Here is an 18762-nt window from a genome sequence, read left to right as displayed (position 1 = left end):
CCCATCATATGACCTTGTAAAACACTGGCATCGTGAATTCTAACATTGCCGGAAGTCTGTGGAAACAGCTCCCAGACCTGGTCGCCTTCCTTCTGCCATTGATGAGGCATGTGTGTCAAGTTGAGGATGCCATTTTGGAAGATCGGCGCATTACTATTCGCCAAATAGCCCAAGATGTCAAGATTAGTACAGGGTCTGTGGAAACTATCATTCATGACCATTTGCATATGGCATAAGGTGTCTGCCAGATGGATTCTCAGGTTGCTCACACCATTCCAGAAGTGAGAAACGCGTTGCTATTCTCTATCTATATAAGAGCCAGGTACGTCCAAGGATGGAATATTGTTGCCACATCTGGGCAGGAGCTGCTAGAAAGGACTTGTCCTGCCTTGATAGAGTTCAAAATAGACTTCGTAGCCTCATAGGAGATGTCCTTTTCTCTTCCTTGCAACCTCTATCTCACAGAAGAGATGTTGCAAGTTTGTCTTTGATGTATCGTTATTTTCATGGAAGGTGTTCAACTGAGCTTCAATCTATGGTCCCCCCTTGCCAAACTTTCACAAGAAACACTCGTCTAGCTGTACACACTATCAATAATTCCCCCCACTCTTTATCTGTGCCTAAACCTAAACGTAGATTCCATGAACAAAGCTTCTTTCTTAGAACTGCACGCCTGTGGAATTGTCTTCCGTTTTCCTGCTTTCCGGCTGACTACAATATGGTTGTGTTCAAGTCTAACGTAAATAAGTTCTTGATGAGCCGTTCTATATAAGTTATCAAATTTACCAAATTTTCATTACTAATGATTACTATATTGTCCAATGTCTACTGTACACTCTTTAACCCTTATCCTTGAGTGGCCTCTTGGCCTTGATAAGTGGTGATGCCTATGTAAAAAAAAAAAGGATGAATTTGAAGATGTGCCAAGAAGAGAGTCAAAGTTTTTCAAAAGACTGATTACACAGAATGAAACCTGGGTCCATCACTATGATCCAGAGACCAAAGCCCAGTCAATGCAGTGGAAGCACTTGGACTCACCACCTCCAAAGAAGGCAAGGTCATGCTCACAGTCTTCTGGGACCAGGACGGAGTAGTGATGACAGATTTCTTGGCAAAGCGTACCACAATTACAGGAGCCTATTATGCTTCACTTTTAAGGAAATTAAGGGAAGCTATCAAAATCAAGAGGCGGGGCAAGATCAGCGAAGGTACTCTCCTTCTGCAGGACAACGCTCCGGTCCACAACTCGCATGTCGCCAGATCAGAAGAACGGCCGTGTGGTTACGAAATCCTCCCCACTCTCCTGACCTTGCACCCTCCGACTTTCACCTCTTCCCAGCCATGAAGTTGTTTTTGAAACGAAAACGTTTCCCAGATGATGCAGCCTTGATTTCTGAAGTCACATCATGGTTGGAGGACCAACCTGGGGTGTTCTACAAAAACGGTCTCCAGAGCTGCATCAAACGATGGGAGAAATGCATAACTCTGGGTGGTTTCTATGTAGAGAAAGACTAATAACTGTGCCAAGTTTCGTTGCTCTACTGCTATGGGAAGTGGGTCAGGGGAATTACTTATTGCACGCCCCTCATATTACATTGAATAAATACTTTCACTTCTTTGTAACCTAACTTGTAAACGCAAACCAACTCAATAAATTTGTGGAAATTAATGGTAGAAATCCTTATCATTGCAAATATCCTTTAATCTTTTTGGATCTAAGATTATAAAATGATTTTTGTGAATAAAAATAATTCCTATTCCATGACTAAATTTAGAGTATTTGGGCAATCGTTCTGTGTCACCAGAGATGTGATGCCTTAATTAGCCATAAATTTTATTTGTTTTTCACATATAATTCAAATGGTAAGACTACGGACACTATCAATTGTGTTTGGAAGTGATCTAATGTCTGGATCTCAATTGCTTAGGAAAGTAAAATCACAAACGTTTTCACAATTGCCTTAGAGTTCATACAGATTTTCAATGGGCATTGTCAAAGTTTGTCAAGACCTTCTCCAGACAAAATTCATGTTTTCAAAACAAAATTTAGGGTTTGTTTTACAATCATCAGCACAAGAAAAGTTGTCTTTTTTTTCTTTAGAGGAAGGATGGTCATGTTTATATATGGCAGTCATTACTGCCTCCCCCTGCCCCCCCCCCCAATTAAATTATGAGAGCAGAAAAAGGGAGATTTAGTCCCAACATTGTGTGATTTCAAGGCACTTTCACCCATTTTGTGCAAAATAAATGTTGTTGTCCATACACAACAACATGCCTGTTGACAATCATATTAACATTCTCTGACCCACTTATAGTTAGCCAACCAACTGTGATTAAATGCTGCCATTTTCCCCCATCATTTTACTTTAAAATTTTGAATTTCCGGTATAGTGGATACAACAGTTACTTTCCTTTTTCATGAAACTACTTCGGGTACATAAATCTTGTATCCATAATAATACTATTTTATTTACGATATTTAGAACATATTTTAATGGTATTTTTATTAATATTTGAAAAATAATTTAATAGTATTTATTTTGATTTTATTTTTAATATTTCAACACAAATTTTTACTGGACATGAAGAATATGATTTTTAAGACATTTTCCATATTTTTAAAGGATTTTTCAAGGTAATAATAAAAAAGAACTTTTCAAGTCAAAATTCAAGGACTTTTCCAACTCGTTCCCAAAATAAGGTGAGATGGTTTTTCTTTTTATAAAGGAAATAACTATAAACGGTACTTGTACAGTTTAATCAAGACATTGAAAAATGAAAATATCGAAAAAAGTTTAAATTGTACGTATCCGTTTTGAATTGAAGATCTAAAAAAAAAAAAAAAAAAACAAAGTTTCACTTAATTTGATTAAGTACTTTTTTTTTTTTTTTTTTTTACAGCGGAAAAACAGTTTTGTGAGAGCGCGTTGAAGGCAGAAATCTTGGATTTGTTTTTAAAATTTGTTTGAATGTTATAAACGCCATGGGGAGATAACTCCATGTAAAGCGCTGATATTCCCTCCCATCTTTATTACTAGCTTTTCTTCCTAAAAATCGAACCTTTCGCTCGGTATCATAAATTGTTTTTTCGCTGTAAAAAAAACAAAAAAAAACTACTTGATGAAATTAAGTGAAATTTTTTTTTTTTTTTTTTTTTTTTTTTTTTTGGAGAACTCCATTCCATAACGGATATGTACAATTTAAGCTTTTTTCAATATTTTCATTTTTTAATGTCTTGATTCAACTGTACAAGTACCCTATAAACTTTAAATTTGGTTTCTTACTACATAGAAAATGCATACTGTTCACTCACAAAGAAAACTCAATTAAATGGCTTTCAAAAAGAGATTCAGACATGGTTCTGATTTTTCTTTGGCCATGGCTTCACTTGCCTTCCATAAAATGAAACAGTTGATTCATGATTAAACTATGCATTACACTTTACACAAGCGCAGTCTGATTTAGCAACCAGATAGTGTTCCACATGCGTGCATTCACTTCCTCAGCTATTAAACTTAAATCATTGTATATGCTTTGAGGTGCCCAGCAATATTGTTTTGGGAAATAATTAAAATATTACTTAAATAAAAATGGTTAAATTGTTTTGTTCTTAAATTTACTTAAATGTTACAAATTAAGTTACCTCCCTTTAATTTTTTTTTCATGAAAAAAATTTGGCAGCCTTTTCTGATCAATTGAGAAAGTCTTAAATGAGGCACATTTCGATATAGAAAAAGAAAGACAAAAAAAACTAACCATTAACCCGGTTGAGTTCCACCCAACCACCAGCGGCAACAATTCTGCGAGTTTCATTATCATTGCTTGGTTTATGATCAAACGAGAGTGCTTCAACATGACCAGCAATACTTGCTACAGCTCTGGAGTCACCCACATTACCCTGAAAGAGTTTTACATAGTAAAAATGGTAATTTTTATACAATTACCGATATGAAATTTTATATTAAAATATATATACAAAATTTAAATAAATAAAAACATTTTTTTCAAACATGATGATTACAAGATGGTATTGTAGCTTTTGTCTAAAAATATTTTTTATATAGATTAAGAATAAATTTTAATCGATTAATGTAAAACAGATTTTTTCAATTTAACATCTCAGAAAATATTAAAAATAAAATGAAATTTTATTCTATACTAGCATAGTTACCCGCATTGCTCAAGCCCATAAAAAACAAAATAGAGATTAAAAGTGTGTGTAACACCTTTATATTAAAACTCCTATCTCTCTATCTCTTTCAATTCATCTTTCTCTTTTTCTCTTCCCCATTTTTTAAGAGCCCTTCCCCCTCCACTCTTTTATTTCTGCCCCCATGCCCTGAAATTTTAGATACTAGCATTTCAGCCCGGCGTTGCCAGGGTGTTTGGATGTGTGTATTGAGCAAAAACAAAAAAAAAAGTGGTAGTAGGAAGGCAAGTTCGAACCCATACCGCGAAGGAGGAAAAGAACGGGAAAAAAGCCTGACGTCTTTGCTATTACGACCACCGCCAACTGAAAGTGATGTATGTTTTAATTAAGGCTAGACAATCGAAAGGAGAGGATGACTTTCAAAAGTATTGGCGAAGAAAGCGACTCCTCCCCTCCCCTGTAGAAAAGTGCCCAGTTGAAGGTGAAGATATGAATATTTTTAGCCAATTTTTCGATATTTGTCGTCTGAAAGGTCAAACTTCAAAACAATACTGATCTTATAAAATCCGTTGTCTCTGTCGAAAGTTTTAGGCAGACATGCAAACATTACATACATACATATATTTATATATTGGTAACTAAAAATTTCGACTCAAACCGATTAAAAAGCTTGCCATATCTCTGAATACCCTTTATGTGAAATTTTAAATGTTTAGACCAGAAATTGTCTGAGTAATTTGGTAGAAACCGCAGAGGTTAAATTTTTTTTTTTTAACTTTAACCCCCATTATGACCCCCTTAACATTTGTTTAGGGCTCAAATCAAGTTATTAAGTTAGATCCATGTCCAAGGAACCTATATCTAAAATTTCAATTGTTTATACCCAAAATTGGCGGAGGAGTTTAGTAGAGTTCTCAAAGGTCAAATCGTTGAACTTTGGCCCCTTAACAGACAAATTTCTCTCCGAAAACGGATTACAAAGATTTTCCCAAATCTCAGTACCCTGTATATCAAATTTCGAGTCTGTAGACTTAAAATTGACAGTTATTGTGTAGGGAAATGTACACAGACAAATTCATTTTTATAGATATATAGATTACTAGCATTTCAGCCCGGCGTTGCCCAGGTGTTTGGAGGTGTATGCTGAGCAAAAAAAAAAAAAAAAAAAAAAAAAAAAAAAAAGGGGGGGTTAATTTTTTTAACTTTGACCCCTATTATGACTTCTTAAAATTTATTGTTTTGGGCTCAAATCAAGTTATTAAGTTAGATCCATGTCCAAGGAACCTTTATCTAAAATTTCAAGTGCGCAGACCCAAAATTTTCGGAGGAGTTTAGTAGTGTTCTCAAAGGTCAAACTTCTGACAATTTTCTGGCTGAAAATGTCGATCAAGAATATACTAGTTTTATGAGAATTTTTTTGTTTCTTGTTTTTTTTTTTACTTTTCACTAAACAAACACACATACACACAGACAACTACGCTTTATATAATAGATTTTAGAAAATCCTGATTTACCAAATCTGAGCAAGCTGGTTAACTTTTAGATATTTATTTGAAGGCTAAGTCAACATTGCCTGATAATGAACAAGGAAATCTGTACTTCTGCTCCAAGCCCTGAACCATCATTTTTATAATGTTATAATTTTCAAGCTTTCCTTTGTATCATCTCACATTGTTGCTGCTTGCAACTATGCAGTTTTATTATTTTCTTATTTTACATCCTCTTAATCTGTTTCTCTATATTGTTGTTACTACCACCACCACTTTAATATTTTTTCTTTATTTTTGTCATCCTCTGATATTCCTAGAATGCAGTATCTGTATTCAAAGAAGAAATTCTGATAAAGACATACAAGTATATAAATAATCATCTTAAAAAATTTTGTTTTTGTCCAGAATTACCTCTATATTAAAAAACAAAAATAAAGAAAAAATCTATACCATAATAAAACAAAAATATCATATTCCAAAAATTACGTAAATTATCAAGTAGTTTCACTTTTATAAAGAAAATCATTTTTAAACCATTACAACATAAATCTAATAAGTTTGAATTATTCAGTTATCTCCCTTTTATTAGATTGTTTTTTAAAATGGCAAACAAAACAGCCACTCCTCGGTTACTCATAACATTTCATATTTTTATTTAAAAATAAAACTACTTGATTAATTTACATAATTTTTGGTATTTTCATTTCGTCACAAGTACATACATCACAGATTTTTCTTTTTTTTTTTTTTTTTTTAATAGGGGGAATTCTGGACAAGAACAAAGATTTTACTTAAAATTCATATGAACAGATATTACATTTAAATTCCTATGAAAAAGAGAAGATTACATATTTTATTCAAATCAACCTATTATACAAAGAACTGCCATAACTTATTAAGAGGTTTTGGGTTTCCCTTTGTGGTTGACATGTAATTTCTGATGAAAATATTTGCTTGTTTTTTTTTGTTTTTTAATCTCTTTTAAATCAAAAATAAAATAATTTTGCAGTAATTGCAAAATGGTTTAATATTCAAATTAAAAAAATAAGTAAATTGAATTATTTTTCATTATAATTTTATCACTGACTAGCTGTACTTATTCAATGTTGCCTCAAAGTCTTTATATTGACATTAAAAAGATTTGTTTGTTTTGTTGGGTTTTTTTTTAAATAAAAGGATTTGGAAAATTAAACAAAAAAAAATGAAGCGGCATTCACCTTGTCGGGTAGAGGCAGTTCCCTCAGAAAAAAAAAATATTAAATCCACAAACGGTTCCCAGTCGCATATAGAATTTATATATTACAGTATTATTTAGTTATAAAATCACTACTTGAACAAAATTGTTATAAACTATAGTTTTAATCAGAAATAATTTTCTATTCAATGCTTTAAATGCTTCCAAATTTCAAAGAGTGACAAAGTAATAAATTGCGATTTTGTTTTATTAAAATAGTTGACTTGTTTTTGAAGAAACAGAAATGCATTCTGGTGAATTTGATTTCATACTTCATTTTCTTTTAAAATAGCATTTGCACAAATGCCGGCCTTTTTTTTCTTGTTTTTACAATGTAAAAATATTATTTAACAATTCAATGAAAAATTAATTAAAAACTGAAAACAATATTTTTTACGTAAACTGTCAGGGAAATTCCAATGATAGTACGATCCTTATTCTGCATAAGTACACAAAAAAAAAAAAATTTCCATGATATAGAAACTTCTCTGTAATAGGAGTTTCAAACAAAGCATTTCCAGCATATTAACACAATAATCATAAACAATAAAAAAAACTTACACAAAATATTTTATTGTTTTTCAGCAGAACTACAAGAGCTGTGGTACCAGCAAGCTCATCCTTCATGGCATCATCTGAAACAAATTAAAAATGTCAACTTTAAGGCAAAGAAAAAATGTTTATTCCTCTTGCGAGTTATATATCATACATCTAATATATAAAGTCAGTCAAAATCTTAGACTTAAATAGCATTAATTTTGACAAATTAATATTTGATTCTGATTAGTCGCTTATGTAAATTTTGAGTGTTCTTTATCTATCTCTCTTTATCTATAAACATGACCTTGTCTGTGTGTGCAAAACGATCTCTACCAAACTACTATTAATTTTTGGTCTTGAAACTTGATATATAGGGGATTTGGATCTGTGGAACAAATTTAATTTGGTTTTGGGGCCAAAATTTTAAAAAAATTGGAACTTTACCTATTTTTAGAACTATACCTTCGGCACAAATATACATTAAAGTCAGTTAATTTGTTAGTTCATATGGTTATGAATAAGGCTGGAACCCTAAATGTTTTGGTTTCAGTTCTAGCTGGTGGCACTCAAGTCATTATTTTCTTCAACTTTTGAAATCACTACTACATATTTGATACAATATAGTAATCAAAGAATTGGCTCTATAATAATGAAATTTGTATAGATTCAAACATCATATTTCAGCATATGTTATGACCAAGCAACTTCCTAGTCTTATATAAGTGATCATGTCTGTATGTGTGATGAACGATCTCTACCAAACTACTGTCAATATTTTATCTATAAACTTAAAACTTAATATATAGGGAATTCGGTTTGGTTTTTAACTAGTAGAAATAGCTGATAAGGGATTAAAATTGAAAGATTGGCCGGCATAATTCAACTACACATCTATTTTCTAGACATGCACAAATATACATTTATATGCTTAACTACATTAATTTTTTTTAGTTTTGATATGTATATGGACTTTCAGCTTAGATGGTAACAAATAACACTGGGGAGCTACATGCTTTTGGTTTCAATTCTAGCTGATGGCACCCAAGTCATTTTTTTTTTTCTTTTTTACTTTTGAAATCACTACTATATATTGAGTACAATATAGTAATCAACAGAGTATTGGTTCTATAATAATAAATATGAAATTTGTATAAATTAAAATATCATATTCAAGAATATTTTAAGATCGGGTCACAATGGACAGCCACTACTATATATTCGGTACAATATAATAATCAATATCAAATAGAGAATTGGTTGTATAATAATAATAAATGATATCTGCATAAATTAAAATATATTTAAGCATATTTTATGACTAGGCAATGCCAGGCGCCTACTAGTTATATAAAAAAATAAGAAATTCTAATCAATTTTGTTGATTAGATATTTTATCTGGCCCATTCCGGTAGTATACACTGCACACAATTCACAGATTATTTCCATTTAGATAATCAACAGCTACTTATGCAATGAAAACATTTCATTTACTACAAACATAAAATTCGAAGTGGCATCTATAGTCGCTGTGTAGTTAAATATTCAACCTTTTCAGATTATTTACATCAAGACTGTCTTAACATCTATTATATAAATCTCACCTGTCTGTTTAAATGTATGTATGTATGTCTAAAACTTTCGACAGAGGCGATGGATTTTCATGAGATCGGTATAGTTTTGAAGCTCAACCTTTCGGATGACAAATATTGAAAAAACTGGCTCAAAACATTTTCTTCACCCTTAAGTGGGCACTTTTCTACAAGGAAGGATTGCTTTTTTTGCCAATATTTTCGAAAGTCATTCCCTTTTTTTGATTGGCTAGCACTAATTTAAACCTTCGTCACTTCTGGTTTGGCAATGGATGCAACGATAAAGACGTTATACATTTTTTTTTTTTTTTTACGTTCTTTTCCTCCATCACGGTATGGGTTTGAGCCTGCCTACCTACTACCACTTTTTTTTTTTTTTTTTTTTGCTCAACACACACCTCCAAACACCTGGGCAACCAGGCTCGTAAATAATAAACCAAGCTCAATTTTTTTTTTTTTGTCAGCAAGATGTAAAAACTTTAAGTAGTTGGTAACACAATATTTAAGAGATCAAAGAAAGGTTGCAGAAGTCTAAACTTTAAGAATCATATGTCAAAGTGGAAATCATCCCATTAAGAATAGAAGGAAAGAAAAAATGAAATCAAGAAAATTAAAAATCGTGTGATAAAGTGTAGGAGCTGATCACTTATCCAACTGCTTTATTTATTGACAGCAAGAGCGAAATCATTTTCTTGATTTGCCATAAAAAATTCCTCATTCCATTGCAAAAAACAGCACCCTTCCTCTATTTCCACTAGTGGGACATTCCAGCCCATATCATCCAGCCTTGACACCACCCCCTCAGATTTTTTTCTTATGAACACTTCATAAAATTTAAGTAAAAACTAAGAGAAATCTGCATTTTCAGCTATATTTGAATAAAGGAACCTATTTTTTCAGAGGATTGGTTTCCGTCCAGAAATAAAATATCTCTGTGCTGCAACACCCTATTTTGGAACCCAGACATTTTTAAAAATTTGCAATTTTGGGGCTAAAAATAATCCTCTTGGGTATGTTTTCAAGGGCGAGGAATCCAAAAAGCATAGTTAGAAAGGCATCAAATCAAAGGAAGGACCTTGTTTTGACCAATTGATGTGCCATTGCGGCACTTTTTAAGAGGTCATTCGGCCCTCCAAAGCAGAGCAACAAAAAGGATAACTGATGCTTTTCCTGAAACAACTTTTGGGTTTTTGAATTATCTAAAAAGTTCATAGTTTTATATACAAGCTCATTTTGTTATACACACATTTATTTTTTATTTATTTATTTTTTTACATAGGCATCACCACTTATCAAGGCCTTGAGGCCACTCGAGGATAAGGGTTAAAGAGTGTACAGTAGAAATTGGACAATATAGTAATGGTTAGTAATGGAAATTTGGTAAATTTGTTAACTCATATGGAACGGCTCATCAAAAACTTGTGTAGGTTAGACTTGAAGAAAACCATTTTGAAATCAGCTGGAAAACGGAAGACAATTCCATAGGTGTGCAGTTCTAATAAAGAAGCTTTGCTCATGGAATTTACATTTAGGTTTAGGTACAGATAAAGATTGGGGGAAATTATTGATAGTGATTTCTGCTAGATGGGTGTTTCTTGTGAAAGTTTGGTGAGGGGGGGGGCATAGATTGGAGCACAGCCGAGCACTTGCCATGAAAATAACGATACATCAGAGACAAACTCACATTTCTTCTGTGAGAAAGAGGTCGCAGGGAAGAGAAAAGGACATCCCCTACGAGGCTATGAAGTCTATTTTGAATTCTATCAAGGCAGGATAAGTCTTTTCTAGCAGCTCCTGCAACAATACTCCATCCTTGGATGTACCTGGCTCTTATATAGATAGAGAATTGCATCAGCAGTGAGATATCTACTGGATTGATAGAAGGATCCCACTATTTTTCCAGCGGCCTTGGCAACGGATTTAATGTATGTGTTCCACTTAAGATCAGGAGTAAAAGTCAAGCCCAGAAGCGTGTAAAAACATGAGGCCTCCCCAAGATGAGAGCCATTCATTTCAATTGATGCCAGATGAGGATCAGAGCGTTAATGATGTAAAGATAAAAGCTTAGTTTTAGATGCATTAAAAGTAACCAGCCACTCCTTTCCCCATTGTACTACATGCTCAAGATCAGAGGAGAGAGAATCAGAGAGAACTTGGTCATTTACGATCTTAGGTGTGCTACCATAGACAGTAGTGTCATCAGCATAAATGTCTACGAATGATGTAAGGATGTGATTTGGAAGATCATTAATGTAGATCAGGAAGAGAGTTGGGCCCAGGATGGAGCCCTGAGGGACTCCAGCTTTAATACTGGGAGCTTCTGATTTCTGCCCATCAACCACTACTCTTATGAACCTATCAGAGAGAAATGATTTAATAATTGAGAAGACATTTCCAGCTATACCGTAGCTAGAGATCTTGTGAAGTAAACCTTTATGCCATACTCTATCAAAGGCCTTTGATATGTCAAGAGCAATTGCCCTAGAAAGGAAGCCTCCATCGAGAGATTCACTAATCCTATGAGATATAAGCACATCCGCTGTAGATCTAGCAGAACGGAAACTATATTGTGTGTCACTAAGAAGGTTATTTTTGCTGAGATGGTTGATTACTTCTCTATTTAACACAGATTCCAGCAACTTACTCATGACGCACACGAGACTTATTGGCCCGTACTGAGAGGGAGATGAGCGATCACCTGAATTCTTAAATACAAGACATACTGATGAGATTTTCCAGGGTGATGGGAAGCAATTCTCCTTAAGACAACGTTTAAACAGTTTTGTAAGTATGGGTGCTAGTTCTGGTTGAAGTCTTTTGAGTACTATAATTGGAATACCATCAGGGCCGGTTGCTTTACTGGAATCAAGGTTTTTAATTAGCTTTGTAACATCACGTACAGATATTTGTATATCACATAGCGTGTTTTCTAATACAGGAGGAAATATTGAGATTGCCGGCCTTGGTCGCAAAGGGTAGAAAGCTGCAAAGTTCTTGGCAAAGAGTTCGGCTTTGTCTGATGCTGCTTTGTCTGATGCTGACAAGATTACCTCAGGTCCATTGATGATAGTTGGGATAGAGCACACATTTCTGTTCAGGATTCTGTTTGCAATTTGCCAAAACTGGTGGGAACCAAGCCGCTGCTCAGCTACTTTGGACTTAACGGACAGAGCATATAACTCAGTTGCATTCTTTATAACTTTTTTACAGTGGTTGCTGGCAGTCCTGAAAGCAGCTTTAGTCTCAGTACATCTATTACATTGGAAGCAATGGAAAAAGTGATTTCTGTGCGCAATGGCAGCAGCATATTCTGGAGAGAACCATGGCTGGTTGTTAGATTTTTGCTGGAACTTTTTCGAGGGTATGAAACGGTCTATACCTACAATTAACCATTCCATCAGGTCTGATACTATAGAGGACACATCCTTTTTAAACATGGAACGCAGAGGTAGATTTGATATAAATGTACAGAAGCTATCTCAGTCAGCCATAGAGTATCGATATACTGTACGATGGAGAGGTACATCTGAGGATTTATTACATTTCATTTTTATCTTAATTGGTACAACAGAGTGGTCGGAAGATCCAAAAGCTGAACACAGTTCAGGGCAAGTTGTGAGAAAAAGGTCTAGGAGACTTGCATACTGGCCGTCAGTATCGGGCACACGGGTGGGTTCGTGAACAATCTGAGTGAGGTCATAAGCAATGGAGAAATCATGACAGAAAATCCCCTCATCATCGGTCTTGTTTGAGTGAGTTAACCATTCCACATTGTGAACATTAAAGTCTCCACAGACATGAATATTAGCTGAAGGATAAGCAGATAGGACGTTGTCAATTTTCTCAGATATGCTTTTAAAGATAGTAACTCCGCTGTTGTGGGGGCGATAGAGAGCAAATATAAATGCAATAGTTTGAGCAAGTGCAACGCGGAAGCACATATAGGGTAAGTTAGGATCTTCTCTGGAGACGTCCCTACCACATGGGGAGATGTCCCTACCACATGGGGAGACGTCCCTACCACATGGAAACCCATCTTTTATATAGGCACATATTCCATGGCCATGGTGATCTTGGGGGTCAGATGTATCATTTAAAAAAAGCTCTATCAACTTTTCATGCATTTTTAACCAAAGATTTTTTTTAAATATGTTATGCAATGTTGGATTCTACTTTTGAATTTTTCATTTTATTTTATAGATATCAGATGAAATTAAAATTTTAAATGTTTGAAATTATTTAAAAAATATTAATTTATTGTCACTAAATTTAATGTGTGAAAAAAATAATTTAAAAAGTAAAAAAAAAAAACGAAAGTCAAAATAAAAATAAGTAAATTTGTGTTAAGACAAAATATGTCCTTTTGGTTGTTGCTCTCCTGAGATGCTTCAAATCCATTTGATCCAAAACTTTAGTTAGTACCCACTGAACTTCCTGGGGATCAATTCAAATCACTAACTGTATTCCAGGCATTTATTATCGAATATTGCAGTAGGAATGAACAACAAAAGACATTGCAGATTTCTCTGACATGAAATCTGAGATAAAATACTTTTGTGGGAAGATTAATGTATAATACTGATCATTAAAATGATTTTATTTCAGAAAAGAGAGGACTAAAAATATGGTATGGTTTATAAATAGGGTTGCAAAGTTGAAAAGTATAAGATTAGATTCCTAAGATTCATAAAATTCCAACTCAGACTCCTTATTTTAAAGTCTTACAATTTTAGACTTGATTCTTCAGAGATTTAAAAAAACCAAACTCAAACTCCTAGTATTCTTATGAATCAAACTAACTCGTTACAAAATCTCCAACTTTCAATACCACAACCTTCATTACAGTCTTATATTAATGAAAATTTATTTTTAATTCCGAAAGTTCTACACGGTTTTACACAATTTTAAGAGTATTTTATAAACGTGGAATCTTCTGTTATTAGAACGCAATGATTGAGCACATTCAAAATCAAGCAAAGTCCGATACATCAACTACACATATAATACAAGATAAATTTGTTTTCAATATATTTGACACTTGAGCAATGCTGCATAATTTTGCTAACTATTGTAATGCCATTATCATTGGTTACCTTGGCAACATAGATCGGTTTTATTAAATGTCCACATTAATTTAAATGAATATGTGATAAGTTCATCATTGCAGAAGATACAATAAAAAAATTTGCTACCTAACAATAACGCCTTTCAATATTATAAATATTTTTCCTAAAATATAACAAGATTTATTGTGTTTTCTTTTTTATCTATCAAAAAACAATGTGGTTATAAGGTTAACATGAATAATTGAACAATGTACCAGAAAACAGTTGCCATGGTCCATAGAGTTCCCTAATACATATGCAATCAATACATGAACAACAACAATAATAGTTATAACATTGGACAGAGTTTAAACTACAAACCTTTCTGCATTTCAGTATCCAAATGCAAAAATCCTTGTCGTAATGCCTCAGCAATATTTCCTCGATCTAAAATTAAAATAAACAAAATAAATTTTTTGATAAGTTTGATGATGTTATTCATGCTGTCAAAAGACAGTATGAATAAGAGTCAATGAGTGATAGAGATTGCTTGGAAAATTCATTGAATCATAAAAACAAAAATAGGGGTAAAAAAAAAAAATAAATAAATAATGATGCAACTAAAATAATTACAATCTTTATAAATTATCACGTTTTAATATACAAATAAAAATTCTGTTTAATTTCCCATTTTTTTTTTAAACGTTTTTTTTAGTTATGTTATAAAACATCACACATATCAATTCTCTTTCAAGAACATGACAATTTAGATTGTCCAAGGATTTCTTTTATCAATATTCCATTTTTAAATTAATCTATTCCACACATTTTGCAAACTGAATTGCAGCATCATATCATCTAATCAAGATTATCACTTCCCTTATTTTGTCCTTTAGTCCTCATATTCTATGAGTGAAATTTCTGATAAAGAGGAAAGAATTGCTGTTTTCTGGGTCGGAATTTATTTATCTCACACTTATCATTGACTAGTTTGGGTTTTTTTTCTTAAAGTAGTATTTTTGTTTTCAGCTCTTTAGTACTAACATGAGCGCAAACTATAAAATTTCACCAAGATTGGTATACTTCAAAGTTTAATTTATAAAGAAAGCTATTATATCAGATATTTCTTTCAATATAAAATTTAAAGAAAATTTATCAAATATCCAGTAATTTATGTCCAAGCACTTGAAAATGATTGTTACTCTAAGAATTTTCACAAATGGTATTTTCTAGAAAATTCTTATGATATCACCAATCTAGATGTTTAGCGATAAAAAGGGGTAGATCAACAGAGGTTCTTTGATGCATCTAAAATAAAATGTGCATTAATGATAAAAAAGCCATTTCAAAGTGCAGAAAATGTGTGCATTAAAATACATCCTTTTCGTTTACTTAAACCAAGTTAGATCTAAGGACATCGATCTTTATATAGGGCGTTTTTCTTTTTAGAGGTAGCAAACTTTAAATTAAATCGCAGATATTATTTTTATTATACAAATATGTGGTTCATTCTAAAGATCAATTTTTGATATATATAACTTAAATATAATTTCGGGCAAATAACCTCACAGCTCGAACATATGACATAATCTAGATCTAATTTTCATAAATTCCATGCATTAAATTAGGTTGTATTTCAACAATAACATGTCGAATGTTGTCTTCCAAGTGGTCTATTGTATCTTGTTTATCAGCATAGACATGGGACTTTACATAACCCCCTCTGCTCCAAAATAGTCACATGAAAGAGGTGGCTGCCAGTTGACAGGTCCATTTTGTGAAATTATTCATTAACTGTTTCTCTCAGTAAATTGATCGTATTATTTGCAAACGCTGCATGTGTCAGTCTCTTCATAATGAATTGCCAAACTAAGCTGAACTCAAAATAACCGAGTGTGGCCAAATCTGTAATTAAAGAAAATAGTTGTCAGTTTAAAATTTGCTACTGCTAAAAAAAATGGAGGCTATCTCAAACTAGTTTAGTGTGTGAAAATGTGCAAATCTAGTGAAATTCTCTTCAATTTCAACTTATGATAATTCATTTATTTTTTTAAATTATTTTGCTAAAATTTGAAGGTAATGATAATTTAATCGCTTTATAAATGTGTAACTCTTAATCTTAAGTCAGTAATAGCTGTTTTTTTTTTAAAGTCGGTAATAGCTGGGGTTTTTAAAGTCAGTAATAGCTTGGGGGTTTTAAAGTCAGTAATAGCTTGGGGGTTTTAAAGTCAGTAATAGCTGGGGGGTTTTAAAGTCAGTAATAGCTGGGGGGTTTTAAAGTCAGTAATAGCTGGGGGGTTTTAAAGTCAGTAATAGTTGGGGGGGTTTTAAGTCAGTAATAGCTGGGGTTTTTTAAGTCAGTAATAGCTGGGGGTTTTTAAGTCAGTAATAGCTGGGGGTTTTTAAGTCAGTAATAGCTGGGGGTTTTTAAGTCAGTAATAGCTGGGGGTTTTTAAGTCAGTAATAGCTGGGGGTTTTTAAGTCAGTAATAGCTGGGGTTTTTTAAGTCAGTAATAGCTGGGGTTTTTTAAAGTCAGTAATAGCTGGGGTTTTTAAAGTCAGTAATAGCTGGGGTTTTTAAAGTCAGTAATAGCTGGGGGGTTTTAAAGTCAGTAATAGCTGGGGGGTTTTAAAGTCAGTAATAGCTGGGGGGTTTTAAAGTCAGTAATAGCTGGGGGGTTTTAAAGTCAGTAATAGCTGGGGGGTTTTAAAGTCAGTAATAGCTGGGGGGTTTTAAAGTCAGTAATAGCTGGGGGGTTTTAAAGTCAGTAATAGCTGGGGGGTTTTAAAGTCAGTAATAGCTGGGGGGTTTTAAAGTCAGTAATAGCTGGGGGGTTTTAAAGTCAGTAATAGCTGGGGGGTTTTAAAGTCAGTAATAGCTGGGGGGTTTTAAAGTCAGTAATAGCTGGGGGGTTTTAAAGTCAGTAATAGCTGGGGGGTTTTAAAGTCAGTAATAGCTGGGGGGGTTTAAAGTCAGTAATAGCTGGGGGGGTTTAAAGTCAGTAATAGCTGGGGGGGTTTAAAGTCAGTAATAGCTGGGGGGGGTTTAAAGTCAGTAATAGCTGGGGGGTTTAAAGTCAGTAATAGCTGGGGGGGGTTTAAAGTCAGTAATAGCTGGGGGGGGTTTAAAGTCAGTAATAGCTGGGGGGGTTTAAAGTCAGTAATAGCTGGGGGGTTTAAAGTCAGTAATAGCTGGGGGGGTTTAAAGTCAGTAATAGCATGGGGTTTTAAGTCAGTAATAGCTGGGGGGTTTTAAGTCAGTAATAGCTGGGGGGTTTTAAGTCAGTAATAGCTGGGGGGTTTTAAGTCAGTAATAGCTGTTTTTTTAAGTCAGTAATAGCTAGGTTTTTTTCAGGTTACTTTAAGTTAGGTTACTATCTATTTTCATTGATGCATGATTTATTTTTTAATGTTGATATTTTTCAACTTATGTGCACAATATTGCATATATCTAATCATATAAAAACAGTTCCACCTTAAAAAAATAAATAAAAAAAAAATAAAAAATAATAGGACCACAAGTCAAATCATGGGTTTAACAGTGTTATGGTATCTTTCACAAAGTTGAAAACTTCAATGAATTAAATGTTGACCTAATTATCAAATAATGCTTTCATCTTTTTTATATGGTCCAAATCTTTTTAATAAAAGACTCAATGTTGAAAGAATCTCACATAAACAAAGTTACACTTCTGTGTTGTTCTTGTACATTTTTTGAGAAGTAATGGGATACTGCCGGAATGTTTAGTCTTTAGATAATGATAATTATCGCTTTCCATCATGGTTAATTTTCATTTACTACAAAATGACACTACATTTGTAAAGACTTTTCAATGTTCAAAGCTTGCATTTTTTAAATATTCATTGAAAATCAGCTTTTTGATAAATAGCACACAAGATGGTAAATGGTCTAATTTCCAACTAACATTAAACGATAATTTGATTACTAGTTTTGCTACCAAATTTATTTTGGTATCATGATTCAGGTTTTGCAAAGATCTATGTGTCACATTAAAAGTATTTTGATATAATGAAAATAAAATTTTGGTTTGAAATACCTATTTAAATTGTAAAACATTTTAATGTATGTAAGTTGATGTTTAAGGAAGCAATCTGTTCACAATCAACTTTCATCTTCAAAAAACAAAGAAAGTAAACTTGAAACGGGAAAGAATAAATCCTTTTCTGGTCGATGCAAATTGTTTCATGGTTTTGCATTTTATTCAAAACAGTGGACGAATTACAATGGAGGTAATCTGAAATGAAGACGACAAGCTGTTAACATGGTGAAATTAGCAGAAGAGATTTGCAGACACAATGCAATAATTGCATTAAAGGGAGACATCTTGCCGACTCATCGAATATGGACTTCAGAAATCCGAAAGAAATCCAAATTTCTGAGGAATATAGACAATACTTTGAAGTTCACCATAGCTCAGAAATAGAAAAGCGAGAGAAAGAAAATCAGAGGGAGAAGGTGGGGAAAAGAGAAATGGTAGTTTTGTTTAACAGCATAAGAGGGGCGTGCAATAGGTAATGCCCCTGGCGCACTTCCAGTTGTCTGATCTAGCTGAAATTTTGCAGGTGCAATGATCTATATCTCTACGGGTTATGTGGCAAATTACAGCTCTGAACTAATTATGGTTTCTGTTTTACAAGTGTTTGAACTGAGTTAGGTGTGAAATGGAGCCTATTGAATGTTGAGCAGTGATCC

General features: G+C 33.2%; 1 protein-coding gene across 8 annotated transcripts in view; it reads right to left on the bottom strand.

Moving 5' to 3' along the window:
- LOC145259827 (putative protein phosphatase 2C T23F11.1) overlaps positions 1 to 18762 on the bottom strand; it is a 338384-nt gene that overhangs the window by 27813 nt on the left and 291809 nt on the right. For all 8 annotated transcript variants that reach the window (XM_080117697.1, XM_080117681.1, XM_080117664.1 and 5 more), the window contains 3 exons: positions 14430 to 14495; positions 7436 to 7509; positions 3757 to 3898 (listed from right to left, as the gene is read on the bottom strand). In XM_080117697.1, coding sequence (XP_079973823.1) covers positions 3757 to 3898; positions 7436 to 7509; positions 14430 to 14495 — 282 coding nt within the window. The remainder of the gene's footprint in view (positions 1 to 3756; positions 3899 to 7435; positions 7510 to 14429; positions 14496 to 18762) is intronic.

This window comes from Euprymna scolopes, chromosome 3 (assembly GCF_053919585.1).
Source record: "Euprymna scolopes isolate OS-2025 chromosome 3, ASM5391958v1, whole genome shotgun sequence".
Taxonomy (NCBI): domain Eukaryota; kingdom Metazoa; phylum Mollusca; class Cephalopoda; order Sepiida; family Sepiolidae; genus Euprymna; species Euprymna scolopes.
This window is presented reverse-complemented; position numbering and strand designations above follow the sequence as displayed.